General features: G+C 56.7%; 7 protein-coding genes across 7 annotated transcripts; 4 read left to right on the top strand and 3 right to left on the bottom strand.

The window, feature by feature from the left end:
* Window positions 1–2: 2 nt before the first annotated feature.
* GGS23DRAFT_582972 (CDP-diacylglycerol--serine O-phosphatidyltransferase) lies at window positions 3–1,949 on the bottom strand. The gene is made up of 4 exons (XM_051517260.1): window positions 1,405–1,949; window positions 1,177–1,275; window positions 897–1,090; window positions 3–690 (listed from the first exon to the last, which is right to left on the bottom strand). Exons 1-4 carry the CDS (start codon window positions 1,469–1,471, stop codon window positions 316–318), a joined length of 735 nt encoding a protein of 244 aa, XP_051368627.1. The 5' UTR covers window positions 1,472–1,949; the 3' UTR covers window positions 3–315.
* Window positions 1,950–2,992: 1,043 nt separating this feature from the next.
* On the bottom strand, window positions 2,993–5,824 carry GGS23DRAFT_614376 (putative peptidase family-domain-containing protein; the record flags this gene model as incomplete). Its single annotated transcript, XM_051520643.1, has 4 exons — window positions 2,993–3,342; window positions 3,407–3,533; window positions 3,600–5,322; window positions 5,468–5,824. The coding sequence occupies 4 exons, from the start codon at window positions 5,822–5,824 to the stop codon at window positions 3,246–3,248; spliced, it is 2,304 nt and encodes a 767-aa protein (XP_051368626.1). The 3' UTR covers window positions 2,993–3,245.
* Window positions 5,825–12,261: 6,437 nt separating this feature from the next.
* On the top strand, window positions 12,262–13,782 carry GGS23DRAFT_253895 (uncharacterized protein). Its single transcript, XM_051512286.1, has 2 exons — window positions 12,262–12,625; window positions 12,707–13,782. The coding sequence occupies exons 1-2, from the start codon at window positions 12,554–12,556 to the stop codon at window positions 13,727–13,729; spliced, it is 1,095 nt and encodes a 364-aa protein (XP_051368625.1). The 5' UTR covers window positions 12,262–12,553; the 3' UTR covers window positions 13,730–13,782.
* A 713-nt stretch (window positions 13,783–14,495) lies between these two features.
* GGS23DRAFT_582961 (uncharacterized protein) lies at window positions 14,496–15,229 on the top strand. Its single transcript, XM_051517259.1, has one exon. The coding sequence runs from the start codon at window positions 14,713–14,715 to the stop codon at window positions 14,980–14,982; it is 270 nt and encodes an 89-aa protein (XP_051368624.1). The 5' UTR covers window positions 14,496–14,712; the 3' UTR covers window positions 14,983–15,229.
* Window positions 15,230–15,241: 12 nt separating this feature from the next.
* Window positions 15,242–18,499, bottom strand: GGS23DRAFT_582958 (uncharacterized protein). Its single transcript, XM_051517258.1, has 2 exons — window positions 18,419–18,499; window positions 15,242–18,314 (listed from the first exon to the last, which is right to left on the bottom strand). Exon 2 carries the CDS (start codon window positions 17,845–17,847, stop codon window positions 15,904–15,906), a length of 1,944 nt encoding a protein of 647 aa, XP_051368622.1. The 5' UTR covers window positions 17,848–18,314; window positions 18,419–18,499; the 3' UTR covers window positions 15,242–15,903.
* GGS23DRAFT_253835 (uncharacterized protein) lies at window positions 17,952–18,357 on the top strand. The gene has a single exon (XM_051512284.1). It carries the CDS (start codon window positions 18,057–18,059, stop codon window positions 18,303–18,305), a length of 249 nt encoding a protein of 82 aa, XP_051368623.1. The 5' UTR covers window positions 17,952–18,056; the 3' UTR covers window positions 18,306–18,357.
* On the top strand, window positions 18,363–19,465 carry GGS23DRAFT_253863 (uncharacterized protein). Its single transcript, XM_051512285.1, has 2 exons — window positions 18,363–19,362; window positions 19,435–19,465. The coding sequence occupies exon 1, from the start codon at window positions 18,526–18,528 to the stop codon at window positions 19,360–19,362; it is 837 nt and encodes a 278-aa protein (XP_051368621.1). The 5' UTR covers window positions 18,363–18,525; the 3' UTR covers window positions 19,435–19,465.
* The last annotated feature ends 1,150 nt before the right edge of the window (window positions 19,466–20,615 follow it).

The following is a 20,615-nucleotide window of genomic DNA, read 5'->3' as shown; positions in this document are numbered from 1 at the left end:
TACGTCTTCCAATCACTTCGGTATTATTATTCTTCGTGCTACGATGCGTACTAGTTTTCGTTTACACCCTGTCCTCCTCGCCTCCTCCATTACGCCTTTATGGTCGCCCAACCCGACAGCCGGGGGGGGGGGGGGGGCCGAGGCCCAACGAATAGCAAACTATGAACGGACGACGCGTTGAGAGACTTGGGAATCTATCCTCCTCTTCCTAGCCTAATATGTTGCTTATTACCTAAACCCGCCCAGCCAGCCACCTCCGGAGATGAGAAAATACTACCTGAACAACCGATACCGATGACGGACGACGCCAAGCAGCTAAGGCTTGGGCACGTGTAATGTTTTGCTGCACATGAGGCAGCCGTGGACGAGGAACAGGACGACGACGGGGTGGAACTCGAACAGGCCGCCCTCGAACCAGACGCCGCCGGGTAGCTGGTCGAGCACCCAGCCGCGCGAGATCCACCAGGCCATGAGGGCGTCGAGCCCGAGCGTCGTCGGGATCGGGGTGCCCTCGAAGTAGCTGGCCTTGCCGCTCGCGTCCTTGGGGATGTTGCCGCTCGACGCCGTCACGTTGAAGCGCGCCAGCCGCGTGAGGCCGCACAGCACGAACACGGCCAGCAGCAGGTGGTCGAGCGGCGTCCGCATGCCGATGCAGAGCGCTACGCAGGCCGGAGCCAGGCCGAAGGAGATCTGCGTGCCGTCGAGGGATTTGGTTAGCCGACGAGACCGCCGCTCCGCAGCCCGATCACCTTGTCGGTGAGGCTGCCGCGTGAGAGATTACCGGGGGTAGGGGGGGGGGGGGTGATGGGTACGGAGGAGTGGGGAAGAGAACCCGGAAAGCCAAGTCCGACCCGCGTGGCCGGACAAGGATCTGGAGGGCGGGGAACGGAGCGTACCAAGTCAGCGAGCGAGTCTAGTTCCTGACCCATCATACTGCTCTTCTTTCTCCACCGCGCGACTCGGCCGTCCATGAAATCGAAGAACAGCCCAAAGGGCAGGAAGGCGAGCGCGATGTACAGATTGCTCTTGTCCGTGGGGTCGCCGAGGCAGTACCGCAGAGAGGAGAAGACGGACGAGATACCGCATAGGCCTGTATACGCGAGAGGCCGAGACAGATTAGCTATCATATATTGCAACGATTTGCCCGGGTCGTATGGGGAGGGGAGGGTGCGGTACCGTTTAATTCGGTGATGTAATCCGCCATGTGCAGAGCCCTCAGGAGGGAAAAGTGGCCGCCGGTTGGAGAGGAGAGAAGATCCTTCTGCTTGTTATACGCTACGTGCCCGAGAGTGAGACGGTTAGCTGATGTCCGTTGCCTGTCGAGATATCCCCAGCTGCTTGCCCGACGCGCTTCCTGGCTGGTAGCCCGCACGCGGCAGCTACTGACGAGGAGGGACAACGCACAAGGTTCTTCCGTCGGACTCATCTTGGAGGCGGCGCCGTTACCAGCGCCCGAGACTCGCTTGGACATGATATTTGTGGCGTCTACGCTATTGCCCGCTGTCCCCGAACGTTATGGATATGGGTATACCGTGGTTCGTGCCGATGTCGTGGTTTTGCGTCCGAATCGTCTCCGCCTTTCCGTATTCTTTTCCCTTCGGTTGGGTAGCACTGCTGGGCTTCGCCTGTCTTTTCTTTCGCGTGCGTGTGGAAGGCGGCGAGTCGGGGGGGGGGAGGGGGCGGTGCAGCGCGGCCTCCCGTCGGACAATGGTCAGCAGGAAGTTAGGAAGACGTGGCGAGAGAGGAGAGCAAATGGTGCGAAACGCCCAACTCTCGGACGAAGAGGGGGAGCCGCTGTTCTTCTCAACAACAGGAGGTGAGGGGGCGGTGACTGGGTGAGGGGTCGGAGGAATCGTGACGGACCGAGAAAAGAGACTTTGGTTGAGATCTATAAGTCGGCTCAGACAAAAACAATCCAGGCGGTAAAAAAAAAAAATTAACCAAAAAAAGGAAAAACATAGGTATCCATTAGGTACTTACCAGGTAGGCATGTTGCAGCCAGGTACCTCAGGTAGGCGGAGTGCCATTGATGCCGTCATTGGGACACGTCCCAGGATCCGCTAGCCCTATCTCGGACAAGCTCCCCAGACTAGCGCGGGGCAACTAAAGCGAGAAGCTACCTCCTTACCTACTACCTACCTACCTAGGTACCTACCAATCCAAGTACTATAATAGCAAGACGAGGTAGCTCGGATCTGGAGAGGCCACGACCTGGAGGTAGAGGTTAGGTAGGTAGGTACCTTAGGTACTTATAGGTACGGGCTCTACGTATGGGCACCTACCTGTAGGTGAGTTCGCATATGACGACGTACTTACGTAAGGCACACGCGGTCAGGCAGATGTGTACCTCCTAAGGTACCTCTAACCCTCCCAGAGCCCCATCCATACCAACTTTGGCTACCTCCGTCCTCGCTGCCGATGCCAATGGCAACTTCTACACACCGTAGCTTCGTTCGGCTCCCGTCGTGGACGAATTCAACTCGCCTCGGCACCGTCGCCCGTGAAGCCGACACCGGCGCGTACGACCGAGCCGACGGACATTGGTTAGCTGCCGGCCCTCTCGTCAGACCCCATCTTCGATCCGACGGAATCTGCCCTTCGCACCACACCAGAACACGGCCGGACCTCGCGAATGGCTTCCTCTCTTCTGCAACCGGCGGAGGGACGTGGCTTATTAGTCCCTCTCTGGGCGCAGTTGGCTATCTATATCGTATGTGCAAAAATCCTCCCGTCGGGTGATGCCGTTGCTGCCTTTAGCCCCAGCTCCAGCCCCAGCTCCAGCTCTAGCTCCCAAGTAGACAAGAGTCAACATCGACGATTGATTATTATTTTCGCGAGACGTCGCCCGCGCCTCTCTCCCGACCACCGGGTGCCTCGATCCGGCAATCCTCCTCGCGTCCTTGGAAATCCACCGTGTACAGTGATGAAAAACGGATAGCCTGTCCGTCCGGGTATGCTCACCAAATGAACCTTATTCCCCTTCCTCGAACACCCCTTCGGTCTAGGGGATTATGCCGTATTGTAATAGTGATTATGTATGCTAGATGGATGCGAAACCCAAAGTTCAAAATATTTCGAGAATCCACTGTACGCCGCGAGATATGACACCGTTAATAGAGCAAAGATGTAAAATGCAGGACACCGTCCGCCCCCCCGGAGCTGTCGTGGGAGCCCTCCGTGGTTTTGGCCCCGAAGCTTTCTGGGAAGCCCCCCCTAGGCGTTTTCACGCAGAACACCTGGGCGGTTCATCGAGCGATAATGACGGAGAAGCCGTCGATCCAGGCTGCACAAGATCCCGATACGCCACAGACCGTGTACCCGCGCGGCGGGAGCAGCGTATGGCTGACAATATCCTGGTCAGCATTCCTAAAACACATCTTTCAAGGGGCGCGTCGTCTATACGTACAGAGAACCACCGGCCATGTTTCCGTAGAGAGGCGACTTCCGCCCGAGGCTCGTCAGAACTTGGATTGCGTCGATCCAGACCCCCGATCGGACGCAGAAACCAGTTATGCACTCGCCACGTCGGATATCTAACATTCTAGCGTCAGCCAACGTCACCGAACATTACCCGTCATCAAACGCCGGCAACCGCTTACCCATCTCAAACGTATCACCACCGGGTTTTCCCCCGCGCTTCCCGAAAAGCTGACTGGAATCGTCATCGTAGAAGAACTCTAGCCCGTCCAAAGCAAAGCCGTGGTAAAACACGATGCGGGATAGGACTCGGTTCTTCTGCGTCGCGCTCGTGAAGATGAATTCCTGCGGCGTGCTTCCCTCCATCTGCGAGAAACCAAGCTTGTCGCTCCGGTACGCCGATTTCCCGGAGGCTAATTTCAAGGAGGACGCTTTCGAACATAGGTTATGAAAGTCCCGGATCTCGAGGTCCCCGCCGCCGTGGGATTTGATACACACTCTCAGCTTCGATCGCCGCTTTCCTTCTGGTAGTCTGTCCCGCAACTCTTGTTCTGTGAGGCTAATATTGCGCTGTACCGGGCCGTTCTCTAACGGATATTCGATCCACGTGTGACAGACGCCGTCACCCTCGGGATAGATCTCTATGAACGAAACTCCCGTAGCTGCCGTGACCTGAACCTGCCCGTTCTCGACCGGCCAGGCCTGGACACTCGCGTCGGAATTCAAGACCGGATCGTTAGGGAGTCTGAAGCAGGGGTGGCTCCGGAATCGCAAGCAATCAAGCCGGTGCCAGGTACATTCGCCAGCTTGCGAGACAGGTCCACCGATCGACTTGGTTCGAGTGGAATACGCCTCTTGCGCCACGAACGAGCGATTTAACCTGACGTAGTCCCTCAACATGACACCGTTTTCCTGATGGGGGCACCCCAAGAGGTGACCGGTTTCGTGGAGATGAGCACCAATGCCGAGATTGGCAGCCTCCCAAGAGCTTCCGCATTCGTTGCAGTCATTGGCGACAAAGTTAGTATCGGTGGGCGTGCAGTCGGTGAACGCTGGTACCACCTCTTCGAAGCTGGTCGGGTAACTCTGCAGACAATGTGATCCGAAAATGCCCAGGTGGAGATCACCGGAATTACCGCCCAAGGCTGCGTGGCCGGTGATCGTCTTCGAGGCCGTATCCCAATGAGAGTCCAGGATGAGGACTGAGACGTACTGAGTCTGCCCCGGCAGGGACTTGAAGTAATTCTTCACGGCGTCGGCGGCGATACTGAAGAGCTCGCCCTGCTTTGTCGCCTTGGGGTTCTGCTGCGCCCGCTCGAGATCTCGAATTTCGGCCAAGGTCTTGTCCGATCGGATAACGTGAATCCGTGCCTCTGATCGCATGGTACCTAGCTCCCGATCCCGATAGTTGCTGGTGCCCGTGGTCCATTCCTCTTCAAATCTGAACACTCGCCGCCCAAACTTGTTCCTCCACATCTGTTCGGCGGTAAACGCCTGCCACAGGTAAGCGGCGATTCGAAACTTGCGGATAGCCGTTTCCAGGTTATTGCCCTCTCTCGCGACCCGAGCGGGAACGGCATCGAAGACCCCCGGGGAATCCTTGGCCACCAATATGGCGAGTTGCAGCGGAGGCGAATTCGTAGGAGGCACCATGTGCACCGTAATGTAGGTGGAATGGATCGGGTTGGAGGAGCCGCTGTTGGCGAGCTTCGGACTCGAAAAGTCGAAACGAAGCTTGTTGGGCCCGGGCATGAGATACACTAGAGCCTTGAACTGCGAGTCGCATACCGGCCAATACGTGGGAGGGAACCCGTCATCTAGTCTACATACGATGACATTTCCTTCGAGCGAGTTCTGCTGCGCTTCCCCGACTGTCCCGTTGACGAGGAGAATCTTCTGGGAGACCTATAGAACGATCAGGATACGTGCCAGTATGCGTTGGCGTTTGATCGCGTTGCCCCTTTCGGAGGGGGGGAATGCGTGGACTTAGGACTTCCTGCGTCGATTACATGATCGGAGGCCTTGACAGGAATAGAAATTGGCGCCATACCCAAGTATTTTCCCCCAAGTTGGTAATGCGAGGAGCATATTGCGACACTGGCAATGAAGACTTGCCATTCAGGCTGGGAGAGCCTATTCCGGTCATACCCGAGACACTGTACCGGCTGCTACTGGGAGGTGGTCGGTTGCCGGGAACGGGGGGAGGTTGCAGTTGGTCCTTGGACTGGCTACTGAGTGCAGGATCGGACTGGGCCGAGATAGAGGGCGGCGTAATGGAGCCGTTGGTGGAAGCGGCGTTCTGGCTACGCCGTTCGTCGTAACTCGAGACATCGGTGGATTGATCGGTGCGGAAGCTGGCGCGGGATCGTCTTCGAAATTCTTTAAAATTCAGGAACGCCGGCGCCATGGCAGCTTGGCCTCCGTAGACGCCGGGGAGCAGGCGGCGGAGGGGAAGGCTGATTGGCGAGGTAGGTCGAATCCGGGAAGCCGATAAACTGGGGGGTCTGGACTTCTTGTATCGAACGGGCCAAGAACTGGCAAAAGCCGACCCGGCCTCCCCCTTGTGTCTATCTCGGATCTACCTTGGGAAGGGAAGCCAACCGCCACAGCTACGAGGGAGGAGAGCGTGGCTAGTATGCTTCCCGCAACGAGCGAATCGGTCGAGTGGGTTCGAGGACTAGAGGGGAGAGAAAGGAAAAAGGGAAGGGGGGAGATGGGAGAGGGGGGGAGGAGAGGAGAGAGGAAGGAGAGGAGAGAGGGGAGGGGGAGAGAAAGAAGCCGAGCAAGAAAGCGGCGGTTTACGCGAAGAGCTGTCTCTTTTGCGAAGTGGTTGGGAGAGGCGAAACCAGAGTAAGTAGCAGCAGGGTGTGTAATGCGTGCGTGTGTGCGTGTGTGCGTGTGTGTAGGTGTGTGAGTAGGTGTTAGGGGAGGTAGCAAGAAGGTAAGGTAGAGGCAGACCCCTGTACGCTGGCCGATGCCCTGGCCCGAGATCGACAAGCAACAAGAGGTTGCTCGGAACCTGGCTGGAGCCCGGTAAGAGGACGGCAACATGGTGGTTACCTCGTAGGCTGGGCAGATCTACCGGGGGCGAGGCAGGCCAGGTACACGGCTGCCCGTAGGGCTTGGTAGGGGAGGAATGACAACTGCCGGTACACTACAGGTATACCATAGATACACCGCAGGTACACGCCATGTACCCGTGTGTACGAGGTAGACGTACCCGACGAAGTTCACATCAGCGCCAGGTTGCTGCGTTTCCCAGAATAGGAGAGACCTGCGTCGGTACCTGGTACCTGCTACGTGCCTAACGCCTTTGCAAGAGGTTCCAGTTAGCCTATGCATGTGGCTGAACGTGGTTGATTCTCGTTCCCGTTTTAGGTATATTCTAGCACCGGGGGAAGTGTAGGACCGATTGCCAGCGGGTCGCACGGCTTATGTGCATATACCGCGAACATACCTACAGTCGGGTGGCTCCTCTCCCCCCCGTTACGTAGAAATGTGGGTTGACATGTGTCGGCGGGTGGGGTGGCTGACGAATTGGCGAATGATGATGACGTCGCGGCTGATAAGTGGGCTGTCTAGGTACTTGAAAGAGACAGGGGGGAGAAGGAACTTATGTGAATGAGTAGGTACCTAAGGTACCCTAACCTTGACGGAGCTCCTTACTGCTAACCTCACAGCCTCCTAAATGAGCGGACACCCCAGGTACCTGCATACCTCCGCATACCTGTCTTAGGTATCTACCTAGGCAGGTCTGCGGACATACTGGTGGTGCATGCCGTAGGGACCTATACCTCTGGGATTTGAAAATGTCCGTCTGCAGCAGGATTCTGTCGAGAGTTTCTCTCTTGTGGCTCCCCAATTTATTCGAACCGAGCCGCTGAGGGGACCGGGTCGCTTGCACGCTTTGGGAAGGTATAAAACTTGGATACGAGATGGTGCTAACCCTGAGGAGCCACAGATGTGGTATCGGCCGCTGCGAGAGAGGCTCAGCTTACCTAAGGTGTTTCCTAAGGGAGGTGGCCTTTCCTATACACGCAGACAATTGAAAAATACCTGCCGCGAAGGCATGATCTGTATAGCTTGAGCGGGATTCCTTACACCTACACATTTAGCAAAGCAGCGCACGCAGCGTGTGCTGGTGTTCCGGGATCCCTGTCGGATGGGGCACGCAAGAAGAGACGGACGGATATCGATTACTCTTGCGTGACAGATAGACGGGTCTTGGCTACGATATATATGATAAGTCGATGATGGATGGGAAATGCGGTGGAGAGAGCCAGATCCACACGCGACTCCTTACCCTCTACACGTAATCCACTAGGAAATTATGCACCTAGGAGGTAGGTATTGCGCGTACCGTGCGTGATCCCTATAGGTACCTACGGCAGATGTGGTAGATAAGGACCTCACTCCCTACTCAGGTTCGATGCGATGTAATGTTGCTTTGTCTTCGGGTAGGGATCTCGATGTCCTCCCTGCGAATGTTGCAAATGCCTTGGCAGACACCTCCATAACGCATGTACACAGCAATTTCGGTGGCAGATTGCGTATCAGATAGGTAGGTAATATCGCATACCTGCCTACCCTCCCTACCTACGTGCACGCCCACGGGCCCGAGCACGGGTAGCTACCTCAGGAATGTATGTGCATACACACATCCTGAAGTTGGATGCACTGAAGACGGCGACCCAGAGGCCGGAGTGATTGGCCTCCTCCGGGACCCAGCCAGTTTAGGCCTTGTCGGGTCGCAGATCTGCCCTCTCCCGCTCGCCATCTACCTCCATGCGTGAGGTGTGTTGTGTGTACTTAGTGCCGGAAGAACACACACAAAGATCGTCCAGGCCCCCGAAGAAAAGCCGCTCACGTCAGTGTGGGATGGATTGAACGCGGGATATTGTACATTGTATTACGGCGTCGCTTTGACGCCTCCGGAATACCGGGTAGGTATGCAACCGGCTGGTTGGGGGGATAGCGAGTCTCCCCATGACGATACAAAGGACAGGTGGTGTGCCTACGTTATGTTGCGGAGTGAGTGGCCCCCCCCGAGTGAAGCGTTTCTTTTCGTGATAATAACACAGCCAACTTCCTTCAACCGGGTCCTTGCTATGATTCCTTGGGCCACATCCTACTATCTGACGGAGGCCGCGGCCTGAACTAGCTGTCTGTGCTGGGGTTAAGATGAGAACGATGCATATACCCAGGTGATTTCATCGCCTAAACACCTTGGTAGAGAGTCACCAGGAGAGCGATAGTAGTCTGGCTCCGGAGATGCTGAGCCCCATACACTCATCAATATATGCACATACATACATACATACATACATACATCCTACCTCATAGGTACTGGTCTATCCGGTCGACCTCGGCGTTAAGGCAGTATCCATCCAATGTGGGCAGGTAATGTACCTAATATCTAGGTACATAGCACTGGCAAATGCACAACCTCACTATTGATATAGGTATATAAGGTACCTACCTATGTAGGGGGTATGCAATCTGTGTACGTGTAAGTCAGGAGGCGGTCTCGGAAAGGGGCCCCGGATGTACAGATATATAGTATATGGTTAGAAGAAGTCTGAGCATGACATCAGACCAAATCAGAGCTTCCGGGGGGAAGTCATTTTTCGCATATGCCGTCTTCGAGCCTACTCTCGCGCTTCTAGACGGACAAGGTCTTGCAGGCGCAGTAACAGCGCAGGGAGGGCTTCATCTCATCTGTGCTTACGATGTTGCCTGAGTCTAGCAGTATCAGGTCAGATGTTGGCCTGATTGTTTCGCTCGATTCGACAACCGACAACTGCAAAACTCCTCCACCACCTCGAAGTCCAGCAGGCATGCACGCATATCGCCAACCACCTCCTTCTTCAGTAACGGAAATCGAAGGGTTTCTGGACTTCCCGTTACTCAACCGCACCCACCCTCAGTCAATATAACCTCCTCCGACACACCCGCATGCATACATACGCGTACATATAGGTATGCATACGTGTGGTCCGTCTTGCTAGTAAGTTCTCCCACAGCGTCGCGACACCGCCGGAAGGGTTGCTAGGCATAGACGTGACTGGCTGGGTGCCTGCTCCTCCAGTCTCATCTTCCTACCGCGGACTCTACTACGTAGGTAGCATGCCTCTCGCTTCACATAGGTAGGGATCACGGCTCTGATTAGATGCTGTGCTAGTGTATACATGGAGGCATGTAATACGGAGTTATATGTCATACGCAAAGTAGCACAGGCATGTTCGCCATGACCAACATGACCACATATCAGTGCGGCGCGCGCGCATGTCGGGGCCAATCAGTCCAGGCGCAGATCTCGTATTCCCTCGCCCTGCCACCCTGAATCGTAGCAGCCTGCATATTGCTATATCCTGTCCCTCCGATGAAATAACCGGAGCGCAATACGGGATCCGAAATCCATTTTGAAAATTTCGGGGTTACCCAGACATCTACCCACCTCCTAGACAGGAGCTCTAATGGGCGTCTATACCCGTAAGGCTCGCTCTCCGTAGCATCCCCATCAATGCAGCCGCTAATTACCCCAGGTAGGTAGATGCAGTACCAGTCTATGATAGGGGTTTTGCCTGACAACGTACCTGTATATAATACCGTGAAGGTATTAGAAATATACCTAACACTATAGGTACACACACGTATCGATCCCTGGGCACTATTATAGAGGGTACCAATCCAGCACGTTAGGCTGCACGTACGAGTGCACTTACGCTAGGTATATATATATACACGGATTGAGCTTTCTTTGTCTTACCTACGCCGGTAAGCACTTTGTGGTGGAGAGGTGGGTATGGCACGTTTTCGTCGTCCCTTATTTAGCTATGATATGCCCGTCCGACATGGGGTTAAATGAGCGGCCATTCCCGGGTAAGAGGGATTTGCAGTGGTACGCAGTACATCGGACGGAACGGGAAGAAAGATAAAAAGAGCAGACAAGGCTCCGCCCTCCACTTACCACTCCTCTCCCCCTTTCTTGTTCTCACGAGTGACAGCATTCGGCGGCGGCGTGCATCTCGACACCAGTAGAGGAGGAGGAACGTTAAGACGACGCGTTCGTCCATCCAGTGCTTAGTGGCCCCAAAATCCTCTCCACCAGCCTCGAAACTTTCACACGCGCTCTTTTCACTACCACCGTCTCCTCCACCACCACCACCTCCTCCTCCTCATGATAGAATCATGATGCGAGGCGTGGCCCGCAGCTCCGTTTCCCACCGGCTTGAAATCGACGGGAGGAATGCCGAAGCGTCCGCGTGACTGAGAAAACACCACCAATCGCATCCGGTCGAACTTGTTTCCGTCTTCCTCGTCCCTTGCAATCATCCGCCAAATGTATGACGGCCGTGCCGGCAGGCAACGTCACGCCCAGCCGCAATCATGCTTGTTCCCCCACCCCGATCCGAATAGAAATATGCACAGGATAGATGTTTAGATTGCTTGTATGTCCAATGGAAGCCTTCGGCCCGTTTCAACTTGCCGCGCCGGTTGGCAGATGATGGCCTCGTCGGTTATCCAGCGTCTTTGTGTAGACGACTCATAGCCTCCTTCGAGGTCTGCCTATTGAGGCTTGCATACTAGCAACTTCGTCTGCGCTGCCGCCGATATCGACCTGTCACGGTCTTCTCACGAGTTGCAGTAGGTGGCACATGCGTCCTTTGCGACGGCGACAGCGCTTGGAAAGGGGGAGTAACAGACAATGGGAGGAGAGCGAATGCTAGCGGGCCAGTGAGCAGCGGTGCTGGCCCGCCGCGGAAAGGCTCGCCTATGGGAAGCGGATATCCAGCGCATCTAGCGTATTGGGGCGTGTGGTAAGTAGGCAAAGGAGGGTCCTCACGATTGGTCGGGGCCGACAAGACGGTTGACCCCGGCTGCTGAAACAGAAGTGGTGGCTACAGATTGGTGGCCGCGCCAACTGCAGCGAGAATTGTAGTGGTCAGCCATTGCCCTATGGGATCCGAGCTGGCACCCCCAGGAACTAGCGGTGCGACGACGAGCTCGGCCCATCCCAATGGGAGGGACAGCTGCTGATAGATGTGCTGCCCAGCACAATACTGAGGCGCCTGAGCGACGGGTCGTTGCATTTAGGCAGGCAAATTGCCCGAGGGCTTGGCACCTGAGGTAGGGGAAGGAATCAGAGGGATGATGCGGAGGGAGGGATGTCGTAAGTTGGATACGCACAAGGGAGAGCAGAAACAGCCAGAAAAAAAAGGGAGCTGAGCTCAGGCTTAAAACCACTCACATATGTACGTGTGCTGTCGTCGCCCGGTTTCCACGGTGAGGAATGCCCGAGTTGCTCAACCCTTGGCGCCAGCCCGCCCCGGGTTTAGGCCGCGGCCTGGGTACAAGCTCTGGCGTTAGCAGGACAGGTACCGGAGAGCTGACGAGCCCTGCCGATTTGTATGTGGGCGGGTACTTGGGACGCTCACACTCGCCATGTACATCCCAAGCCCGATGCACGTACAGACAACAGACATTCAACGTAAGCAATGTACCTACGCTTATTATAGTAGAGTATTTCCCGACGGGATCTAGCACCTAGGTACATCCCGTCCAGGCCTCTGCCAAAAATCTCCAAAAATTGCTGGCCGGCTTTTCCTCACCTCCGTCTGCTTCACCGTCGTTCATTATCACCACCAACCATCCTACCCAGCCCTGCTCGACGTAGCGTAGCACAGTCATACACTCTTTTCAGCCCTCGAGTCTGTTCGAACCCTCCCCCCTCCCCTCCCCTCATTCACTCCCTCGCTCCCTCGCTCCCTCCACCCTATCCGTCCTCCGGTCGAACGTGAACCTCGAGGCTCGAGGCCCAGACCAATCACTTATTCATAATACATAATTCAACCATCGGCCATACCTCTCCCCTCCTGGGTCTCGTCCACGGCCGGCCTACACATCCAGGTTAGCCTACCGGACCCTTCCGCCCGCCAGGAACTACCCCCCTCCCTTTGCCCCCCCTCCCGCAAGCGCCAGACCGTCTACTCGACCCAGCCGTGCCCGCTCCCCGCAATATTTACTCGACAACCGCTTGACAGACGTCACTTGCGACTTGGCCGACGAGGTTATAGAAGAGAGCGCGTGGCGAGCGGAAGCCAAAGATAATTGTCTCTGGCTCGAGCCGACGAAAATGTCGTCGCCATTGAAGAAGCAGCCGGAGGCTGTGGCCGACAAAGTCCTGAAACGAGCCGAAGTGAGCAAGGTATGTCAAGCCCGCATAGTGCATCCCGGGAAGAAAAAAAAAACCGTGGAAGCTAACCCATCTTTTCTAACCCGCTGGCAGATCGCCCGAAGACTGCAAGGCCGCCTAGCTCTGGCGCAATTCAAGACCAAGCATGGCTTGGAAGACTACGCACTCGACACGATCGAACCCAGGATCGAAGAAGAGATGCGGCGAAGGCGCATGGCCGATGGCGATATCCTGTCCGACAGCTCCTCCAGCACTTCGGAGTGGCCCTATCCGTCATCTAGCTTGACGCTCATGAGTTCTCCGCTGAAGCCGCCTCTCTTTTCGGATGCGGTAGTCTCTAGCAACGGCAGCAACGGCCACCGGAAGCGAACATATATCAATTCATTCGATGTGCCCTTGTCGAGCCCTACCAAGCGATCCCGCGCATCCCCTGCCGGGCGCAAGTCATCTTCGAACCACCCAACACATAACCATAACTCCTGGAAAGGATACCGTCAGCTGGCCCAGTCTTCCCCGGCCAAGCCTCGCAGGCAACAGCATTTCACGACGGACAACGGGCCGGACGTCTCCTTTTTCCAAGGTTCCCGCCGCCCCTCGATAGACCTAGCTTCGCCTAATTTCGCCGCCCCTTCTGACGATGACGATGATCTTCTCCCTGCCCATTCTTTCATGGTCGACCACGATAGATCTTCGCCCCCGCAGACACCGCCCATGCGCAGCAGGGCTATTAACCGCCGAAGCAAGGAGAAGGGCGTGGTCAACGGACAGAAGTCGGGAGAGGAGGGCGCGGACTTGTTGCTATATTTAGCTACCTCTCCATCTCCAGCGGTTCATCCGACCAAGACTCGGATGGAGCCCCCTTCGACCCCCCCGCCGAAGAAGGACCTCGCGCTCCCGTCGTCCATGATGACTACTCCGGGAGGCGGAAACCTCTTCCCGACGACGCCCGGCCAATCGTTCGACATCTCCGACTTTGTCAACATCACGCCCAGCCCGGCCCAGAAGCCGTGGAAGACGCCGCTATCGCTCAAGACGCCGACAGCCAAGACGCCGCTGGGTGGGGCAAAGAGACGCTTGACATTCGACGAGCCTGGCACATTTCTCGGACCGCCTTGAGGCCAGGCCGGCTCACGCTACTTCGGGGCGCCCAATGCTAGGGCAGCCATCGATGGTGTATCCCTTTCTACACGTTGTCTTAACCCCCACCCCCTTTTGTATTCCTCTACCACACACCCGCCCCTTCCTCCTGCCCCCAATTTCCGTTCTCACTTGGGCATCGCCCTTGTTCTCTCATGTAAACATGTGCACTACGACAATACCCGGCCGTTGCCACCGACTCACAGCATGTCTTGGTTAGGATGAATGTATGGATCTTACTTGTTGATATGCCGTAAAGGAAAGAGAGCATGGACACATTAATTTTTTCTTTCTTACTTTCTTCGTAGGGTTGACAGCAGAGCTGGACGCGCCGAGAGTCTTACTAGTCGAGTCTTATCATTTGGTCGTGTAGAGGATTGATCCCTCGCTCATTCTCTTCCCATCCCTCCCTCCCCCTCCTCCCCTATAGGTTACGCGATACCACAGTCACTTCTCAATCCCGCGCCAGAGGGACCCAATTCCGATTCGGGTTCGGACTCGGGCTGCTATTTGTCTCATTGTTTCTGTCACGCGAGGGTTGGGTGGGCCCGGGCCTCGGGACAAGAAGGGAAGACGACCTGACGAACAGACTAGGGAGACGGGGGCGAATAGACGGGTTGGATGCCAGGTCGATCACAGGGTATAGGGTATTTAGGGACATCAACATAGGCAGCCTACGCCAATCGACCAATTGCTACCGCCATTGCTTGTTGTTGTTGTTGTTTGCCCCCCCCCCCCCCCCCCCCCCTTTTCTCGGGGAAACATAAATCACAACTGGCGGGGATACCATGCCTGCCTGACGGCGTCATCATGGCGGCGCCGATATTAATTGAGCGGTGAGAACGAGGCCGGATCGCGTGTGTCACTGTCAATCACCGCCATCGCGATCCTAGTCGCGGGCGTGTCGCGGTGTTAATGGCGTGGTGTGTTTGGCAACGGCGTTGTGTGGTGGCGGCGACGGAATGGGGATAACTGGCCGGACGACCACGTACCTGACTTTGTTTCTCTCTCTTTTTTCTCTTCTTCTTGTTTTACGCACGGGGCCGTCCTTACGACGATGGAGACGCGTAAAGTGGTTTTTTTTTTTTACCCTCTCCCCTTGCAAACAGGATTTGACGCGCGACGACGTCGCCGGGGGATTTCTTACTGGACGGCACGCGTTTTCGCGTTTAGTGGTCGGGGGAGGTATCAAGGGGCCAATCGGACGGCGCGGAGGTATGCGGGTTGGGTAGCATTACGGAGGCAACGCTGCTACTATGGTACCTATGTACCCAAAGTACTACCTACCTCTATTAAGAGGTGCCCATGAGTACAGGTACTGCTACAAGTCTATGGTGGGTACTCATATATAGAGGTGGCTGTTACTTGAGGCAGGTTGCTGGTTACGGACCCGAAGTTACCTACGGATATGTACATATGCACCCGCAAACTCCAACTCTAGCCCGACTATGCACCTAACCTGCCACCTATTAGGTCAGCATTGTCAGCTCGGCGTTCTTCAACTATGAGTAGAAACCACACAGAGAGTCGGCAGCTTAGGGACGATGGAACCCGCCCAACTTCCAATACCTCCCCCAGCACCATATCCAATCTACCAAGCGGTTATCTCACGCCTCACGCTACACAGAAGAACACCGCACATCGCACATGGCCATATCCAGGTACGGGAAAGCAAACTATAAGGCTTTGATTTGATCGTACTGTGGTGCTACGGACGTCCTCGCAAATCACAATCCCTATCTTGCAGCTATCGGAGCCGGTGTGCTGGCCTCGCTTGGGTGTATGGTTCCTCGGCTTGTCCCTACGGTATGGGAACGGCGCGGAGCAGTCTCCCTGTCGAATTACGACGATGACAACGAAAAGAAAGACTATCTATAGTAGGCGGGGAGCGCGCGGCCGCCCGCAACCCTCCTGGCCGGTATCGTAAGAGAGCGTGGTGTCGCCAGGTATCACAAAATCCAATCAATGCATTCGTAAACGCCCCAGGACGCCGAGCCAACCTCCTCCCCCCCCCCCTCCCCGCCTCTTCCCCTTCTGGAGGAAGGGGGGGTTCGGCGTATGCTCAATAAAACCCAAGCCCGCGCTCCGACGTGCGCCGTGCCCGATGCTGCTTCTCCCGCTCTATGCTGTCTATGTCGTAGGTGTTCTCGCGCCTAGCCTCGTCTCCCCACCGTGCTCTCCGGCGTCGACGAGTTCCACCATACGGCTGCCGGCCCGACGTCCGGGCCCGGATCGCTCCATTCGGCTATGCTGACGCCGCTCGAGTACTCGGACGAGTAGCTGTCGTTCCTGACGTGCGCCTGGCGCAGCTTGTCCGGCATCGCCACGCTGCTCCCGCGGCTGACTCTGCCGGCCCCGCCAGCGGTGATGCTTATGCTGGAGTTGGCGCTCTGCAGGAGATCCGGCCGGTCTAGATCGAACGGATCGGAGCGGAACTTGTGGCGCCGGGTTTCGAACGACTCGACGCTCGCGTTGGAGTCGCGGTACATGTCCTTCTGACGCTGGCTGCGCTGGCTGCGCTGGCTGGAATTGCTCGGCTGACGGCTGATGCTGCCGTGGACGCTGTGGCCCCGGGAGTGCTGCACGTTCTGCACGTAAGTTGCTGGCCCCCTCCGGCTTCCCGCACCGACCGCTTCCCCGATCGCGTTCGCGTCCGAGAACGGATTTTTCGCTGCCGTGACGACCGTGGGCTTCGCCCTAGTCGGCTCTCCGATGACAGCATTCGCGTCCGAGAAGGGATCGGACATCCCGAAGTCAAATCCCAAACTACCCAGGAGTAGCTGCTCGTTGCCGAGGGACGCTGAACGGCGCCGGTTCCCGTTCGCTGCGTCTACTTGGCCCCTTTCGGTATCCCTATCATTGGTAGATTGGGCCACGCCGAACACCGTGTTGCCCATCGAGACACTCCCAGACTCGCGGCGCAGTCGCCAATTGTGGTTCTCATCCTCGGTCAGCCGGCCCCACTGGTCCGCAGGACGGTTTCTCGCCGCGGGTGGACTGCCAACTCGCGAACCTGATCGGCTATGCATCGCCGAGGGCGGGCCGAATTGCGAGTTCCCTCGGTCCAGGTTTACGCTAGGGCTTGGGCTCCCGCTCCGGATCACTATGTCGTTCATGCGTCCACGCAGTCGTCTATACTTGGCGCCGAGGACCGTCCACAATTTATCCGTGTATGAAGTCGGCCCTATGGATCCACGATTGATGATGTACGGGCCCTTTTCATCGCGGAAAACGGGGCCTGGCGAGAGCGGTGTCAAGATTGAGCTCCTGCGCTCCTTTCTCTTCCTCGATCGCCAGAGCCAGAAGATGAAGGCTATGAGCGAGATGACTACGACGCCTCCAAAGACCCCGACTGCCACCGCTATAGTCTGCTCCTTGCTGATGGCATTGTCAGTTACTTGCCCCGAGCCGCTCGTACCGGACTCGAGTGAGTTAGTAGGCCGCGACCCTCCCGTCAATACGGCGGCGTTTCCTTCCGAGGGGGTTGGATCCTCCAATCCTAGCTGGCCTTCAATTGAAGGTGTCGGTGCTACATTGGTGTCGAGCACTCCATCTGAACCCTGCGTCCCCGTTATCAATTGGCCACTGGGGGAGAGGGTACGGGACAGGTCGAGAAGCAGCGAGGTCCCTACAGTAGAAGGGATCCCTCCGGTAGCGGTGATGAGCGACGTCGGAGACGATTCCGGAGCAGAGGCGCCAATCGGATCCGGAGTTTCGCCTGCCGGGGCTGTGGTTGGCGTAGGGTCTGCGATAGGCGTAGAGCTGGGCGTAGTCGGGAATATCTCCGTGGGGAGTGGCACGAACGAGCTCGGCTGGATAGGGTTCTCGACCGCAGGAGGCGGCCTAGGCGCGACGGCTGTGGCCGAAGTAGAAGTAGGATCGATGCCGGGCGCGGGGGTGAAGGGGGGGGGGCTCGGGCTCGGAGTCTCTGTAGAGGTCGAGGCGAGCGATGTTGACGTCGACGTCGAGCTCGTACTGGTGCTCGTGGAAATACGGAAAGTTGAGGTTGAGGTTGAGGTTGGCGAGACTTCTAGAATATTTACATTCTTCGGTACTCGCGTACACCTCCTGCCCCCCCGGGTCGTAATCGACGACATAGCGGTAGAGCTACTCAGTGGCAAAGCGAAACCAGTCGCAGAAATGAATACGAGGTTGTGATCGCCGTTCGCCTAGGCGAACGAAGTCCAAAGAAAAGGGATATACACGAAGGGAAGGGAAAAGACGGGGACGGCCGTCACGGCCGGGCACAGATCATAAGATCATTAACAACGGCTTTTTTTTTTCCAGGACGAAAAGACTTTTGGGGATGGTTTTCCTTTCTTTTCTTTTGGGTAGAATCGGAGAGGCGGACGCGATGAGATGCCTTTTTCTCTCTCGTCTCCTTCCGTCCCAGCGCGCTAGGGGCTGGGTGAGAGGACAGGGCTCGATGAACGATTCTCACGATGCACGGAGGAAGAAGAGAAGAAGGAGAGTAGGGATAGCTTCAAGCAGGACGCGGCGAGGAAAGATGGAGCACGGGCAGGGGAAGGGTATCAATCGACCACGGCGGACCTAAACACCCAGACTACCAGAGTTCACTTGTTAGTACGTGTAGAGAAAGAGAGAGAGGGGGGGGGGTTGGGGGTTGGTGAGAGATCCCTACGTATGAACACACATACTCATACCTACATACATACAACGGAGGTGTGTACCACACACATTCTACCTGTGTATTGTAGGTACATACTTACAGGCTGACAGCCACATATTCTCTGTATGTACCTACACGGCCGGGCATGCTATCATGGGTTGCACGGCCGTCGAAATGTTGTCGCAAAGCGACGAGACCCTGTACGATGGCCTGTTTGGTAGCAAGGCATCCCGCGACGGGCGGAGGGGATTGGCTGGCTGGAGCAGGAAGAAACATAGCGGCGGAGACGCCAAGTCGGGCCAGGGGTTCCAAGTGGTGGTTTCGTCGTAGTCGGCAGCAGAGAGCAGTAAAACCTCCATTTCGACGGCCCGGGGCCCCCCCTCCCTTGAGAAGAAGGGAGGGAGGAGAGAGAGAAAGAGGGAGAAGAGACCGGGCCCTGGCGGAGCCTCGCAGAGTCTCGCTACGCTGCGAAATACCACCCTACCTATGGCACACACACACATACCTACATACACAACCGATGCTGGCCAACGCTATCGTGTGGCACGCTCTCTTCTTCCGCTGGCTGGCCCTCCCTACCAATGGCAGCGAAGTGTGGGGTAAAACACTCGAACCCCGGACCTGCGACGCATCTGAAGCAGCGGGTCTCTCCTCAGCCGCATCGACAAATGCGTGTGTGGGTAGATTAGACGTGTATGAGTATAGTGTGATATGGAACGGCATGCCCATACCGACATCACCGACGTACTATATGCACTTACTACGTACATACCTACATGCCTACCTACAGGCTGGAACTGTGGGTAATGAGTATTCGAGACGCGGCATAAATTCGAGCGAAGGAGGAGACAAGGAGAGAGAGAGAGAGAGAGAGAGAGAGAGAGAGAGAGAGAGAGAGAGAGAGAGAGAGAGAGAGAGAGAGAGAGACCTACCTGGGTGTCGAATACCATACCAGGTACCTAGTAGATGGACAGATAAATAGGTAAATCGATACCCCCTATTATCTAGGCATGTAGGTATGTAGGTCGGCATAATAACACCGGTGAGATCGCAGGCCAGGTATACGCTTGGGATGGCGCCGGTGCTCGTTCCCGAGACGCCTAGCCATCCCCTTTTCTACAACCCGACCGTGCGACGCCATGCGACGCCATGCCGTGCCGTACCACGCCCTGCTCCTCCTCCTCGTCGCCCTACCGTACCGTGCCTCCCTACCCTGTCTCACACACCACGCCTACTGACACACTTACCGACTTGTACCTATAGGTTCTAGCAAGACGCGCACGCCGTGGTGCACTAAATGCAATTCCCGCAGAACACGCGGCCGAGCTACTGTCGGGCACGGCGCAGAGGGCCGCAGCTATAAGTAGGTACGTAGGTAGGTACATACACAGATAGGTACATGGTGCCTGGCTATCCCCCCCCTTTTCTAGGCGCGTCTTGGCTGTGTGCTGTTGTGGGCGCATCCGTGCGACGGTGGTTTGACAGGTTGGTGGAGAGAGGGGTGGATCGGTATACCTAGCTAGGTACCTAGCAGGCGCACGTATGATATACCTACCATAGGTGGTGGTGGTATACGTAGGTACCTAGTAGGTATGTATGTAGGCACATATCCCGACCGTCGTCGTCGTCTTCTTCTTCTTCTTCTTCTAGAACCCCGGCTCGCTCGCTCCCCTGTCTTCTTATTTTCCTTTCTTCCTCCTTCTGACGGCGGCAGCGGCGGCACGGCACGGCACGGCACGGACGGCGGAGCCAGCCTGTTGGTCGAGGCGCCCAGCTACTGACACGCCTACATAGAGGCGCCTACCATGTAGGTAAGGCATATACCTACTACAATTGTGCGCCCGCACCGTATAGCAGGTAGGTATGCAAATCCGCGTATTGCCTAGACATTCAGTATTTAGGCGGCCGGGAAGGCGATGGCACGAGAAGGGGGGGGAGGGAGGGAGAGGTCGACACCGGTTTCGCGTCGCATGCCGCCACATGCCGTGCCGGTCTGGCTAAACGGCACCTCATGCGTCGAGGATTAGGTAGGCGAGGTGCGCCGACGCAGCTCTCCCGTGTGCGTGGAGAAGAAGGCCCCCCTCTGCAACGGCTGCTCTGCGCGGGTGCGCCTCCAGGACCCGGCTGGTCGGATCTGGGGGGCTTCCGAGCTGCCGGAGGAAGAGAGGGAGGGGCGGCGGGAGGATGGGAGGAAGGATTCGCGGCGGCACCGTCTCTGCTCCGCCGACGGATGCG

This window comes from Durotheca rogersii, assembly GCF_024521655.1.
Source record: "Durotheca rogersii strain YMJ 92031201 chromosome Unknown GGS23scaffold_27, whole genome shotgun sequence".
Lineage (NCBI taxonomy): Eukaryota > Fungi > Ascomycota > Sordariomycetes > Xylariales > Xylariaceae > Durotheca > Durotheca rogersii.
The sequence above is the reverse complement of the archived record's forward strand: the minus strand, read 5'-3'. Positions and strand labels throughout refer to the sequence as shown.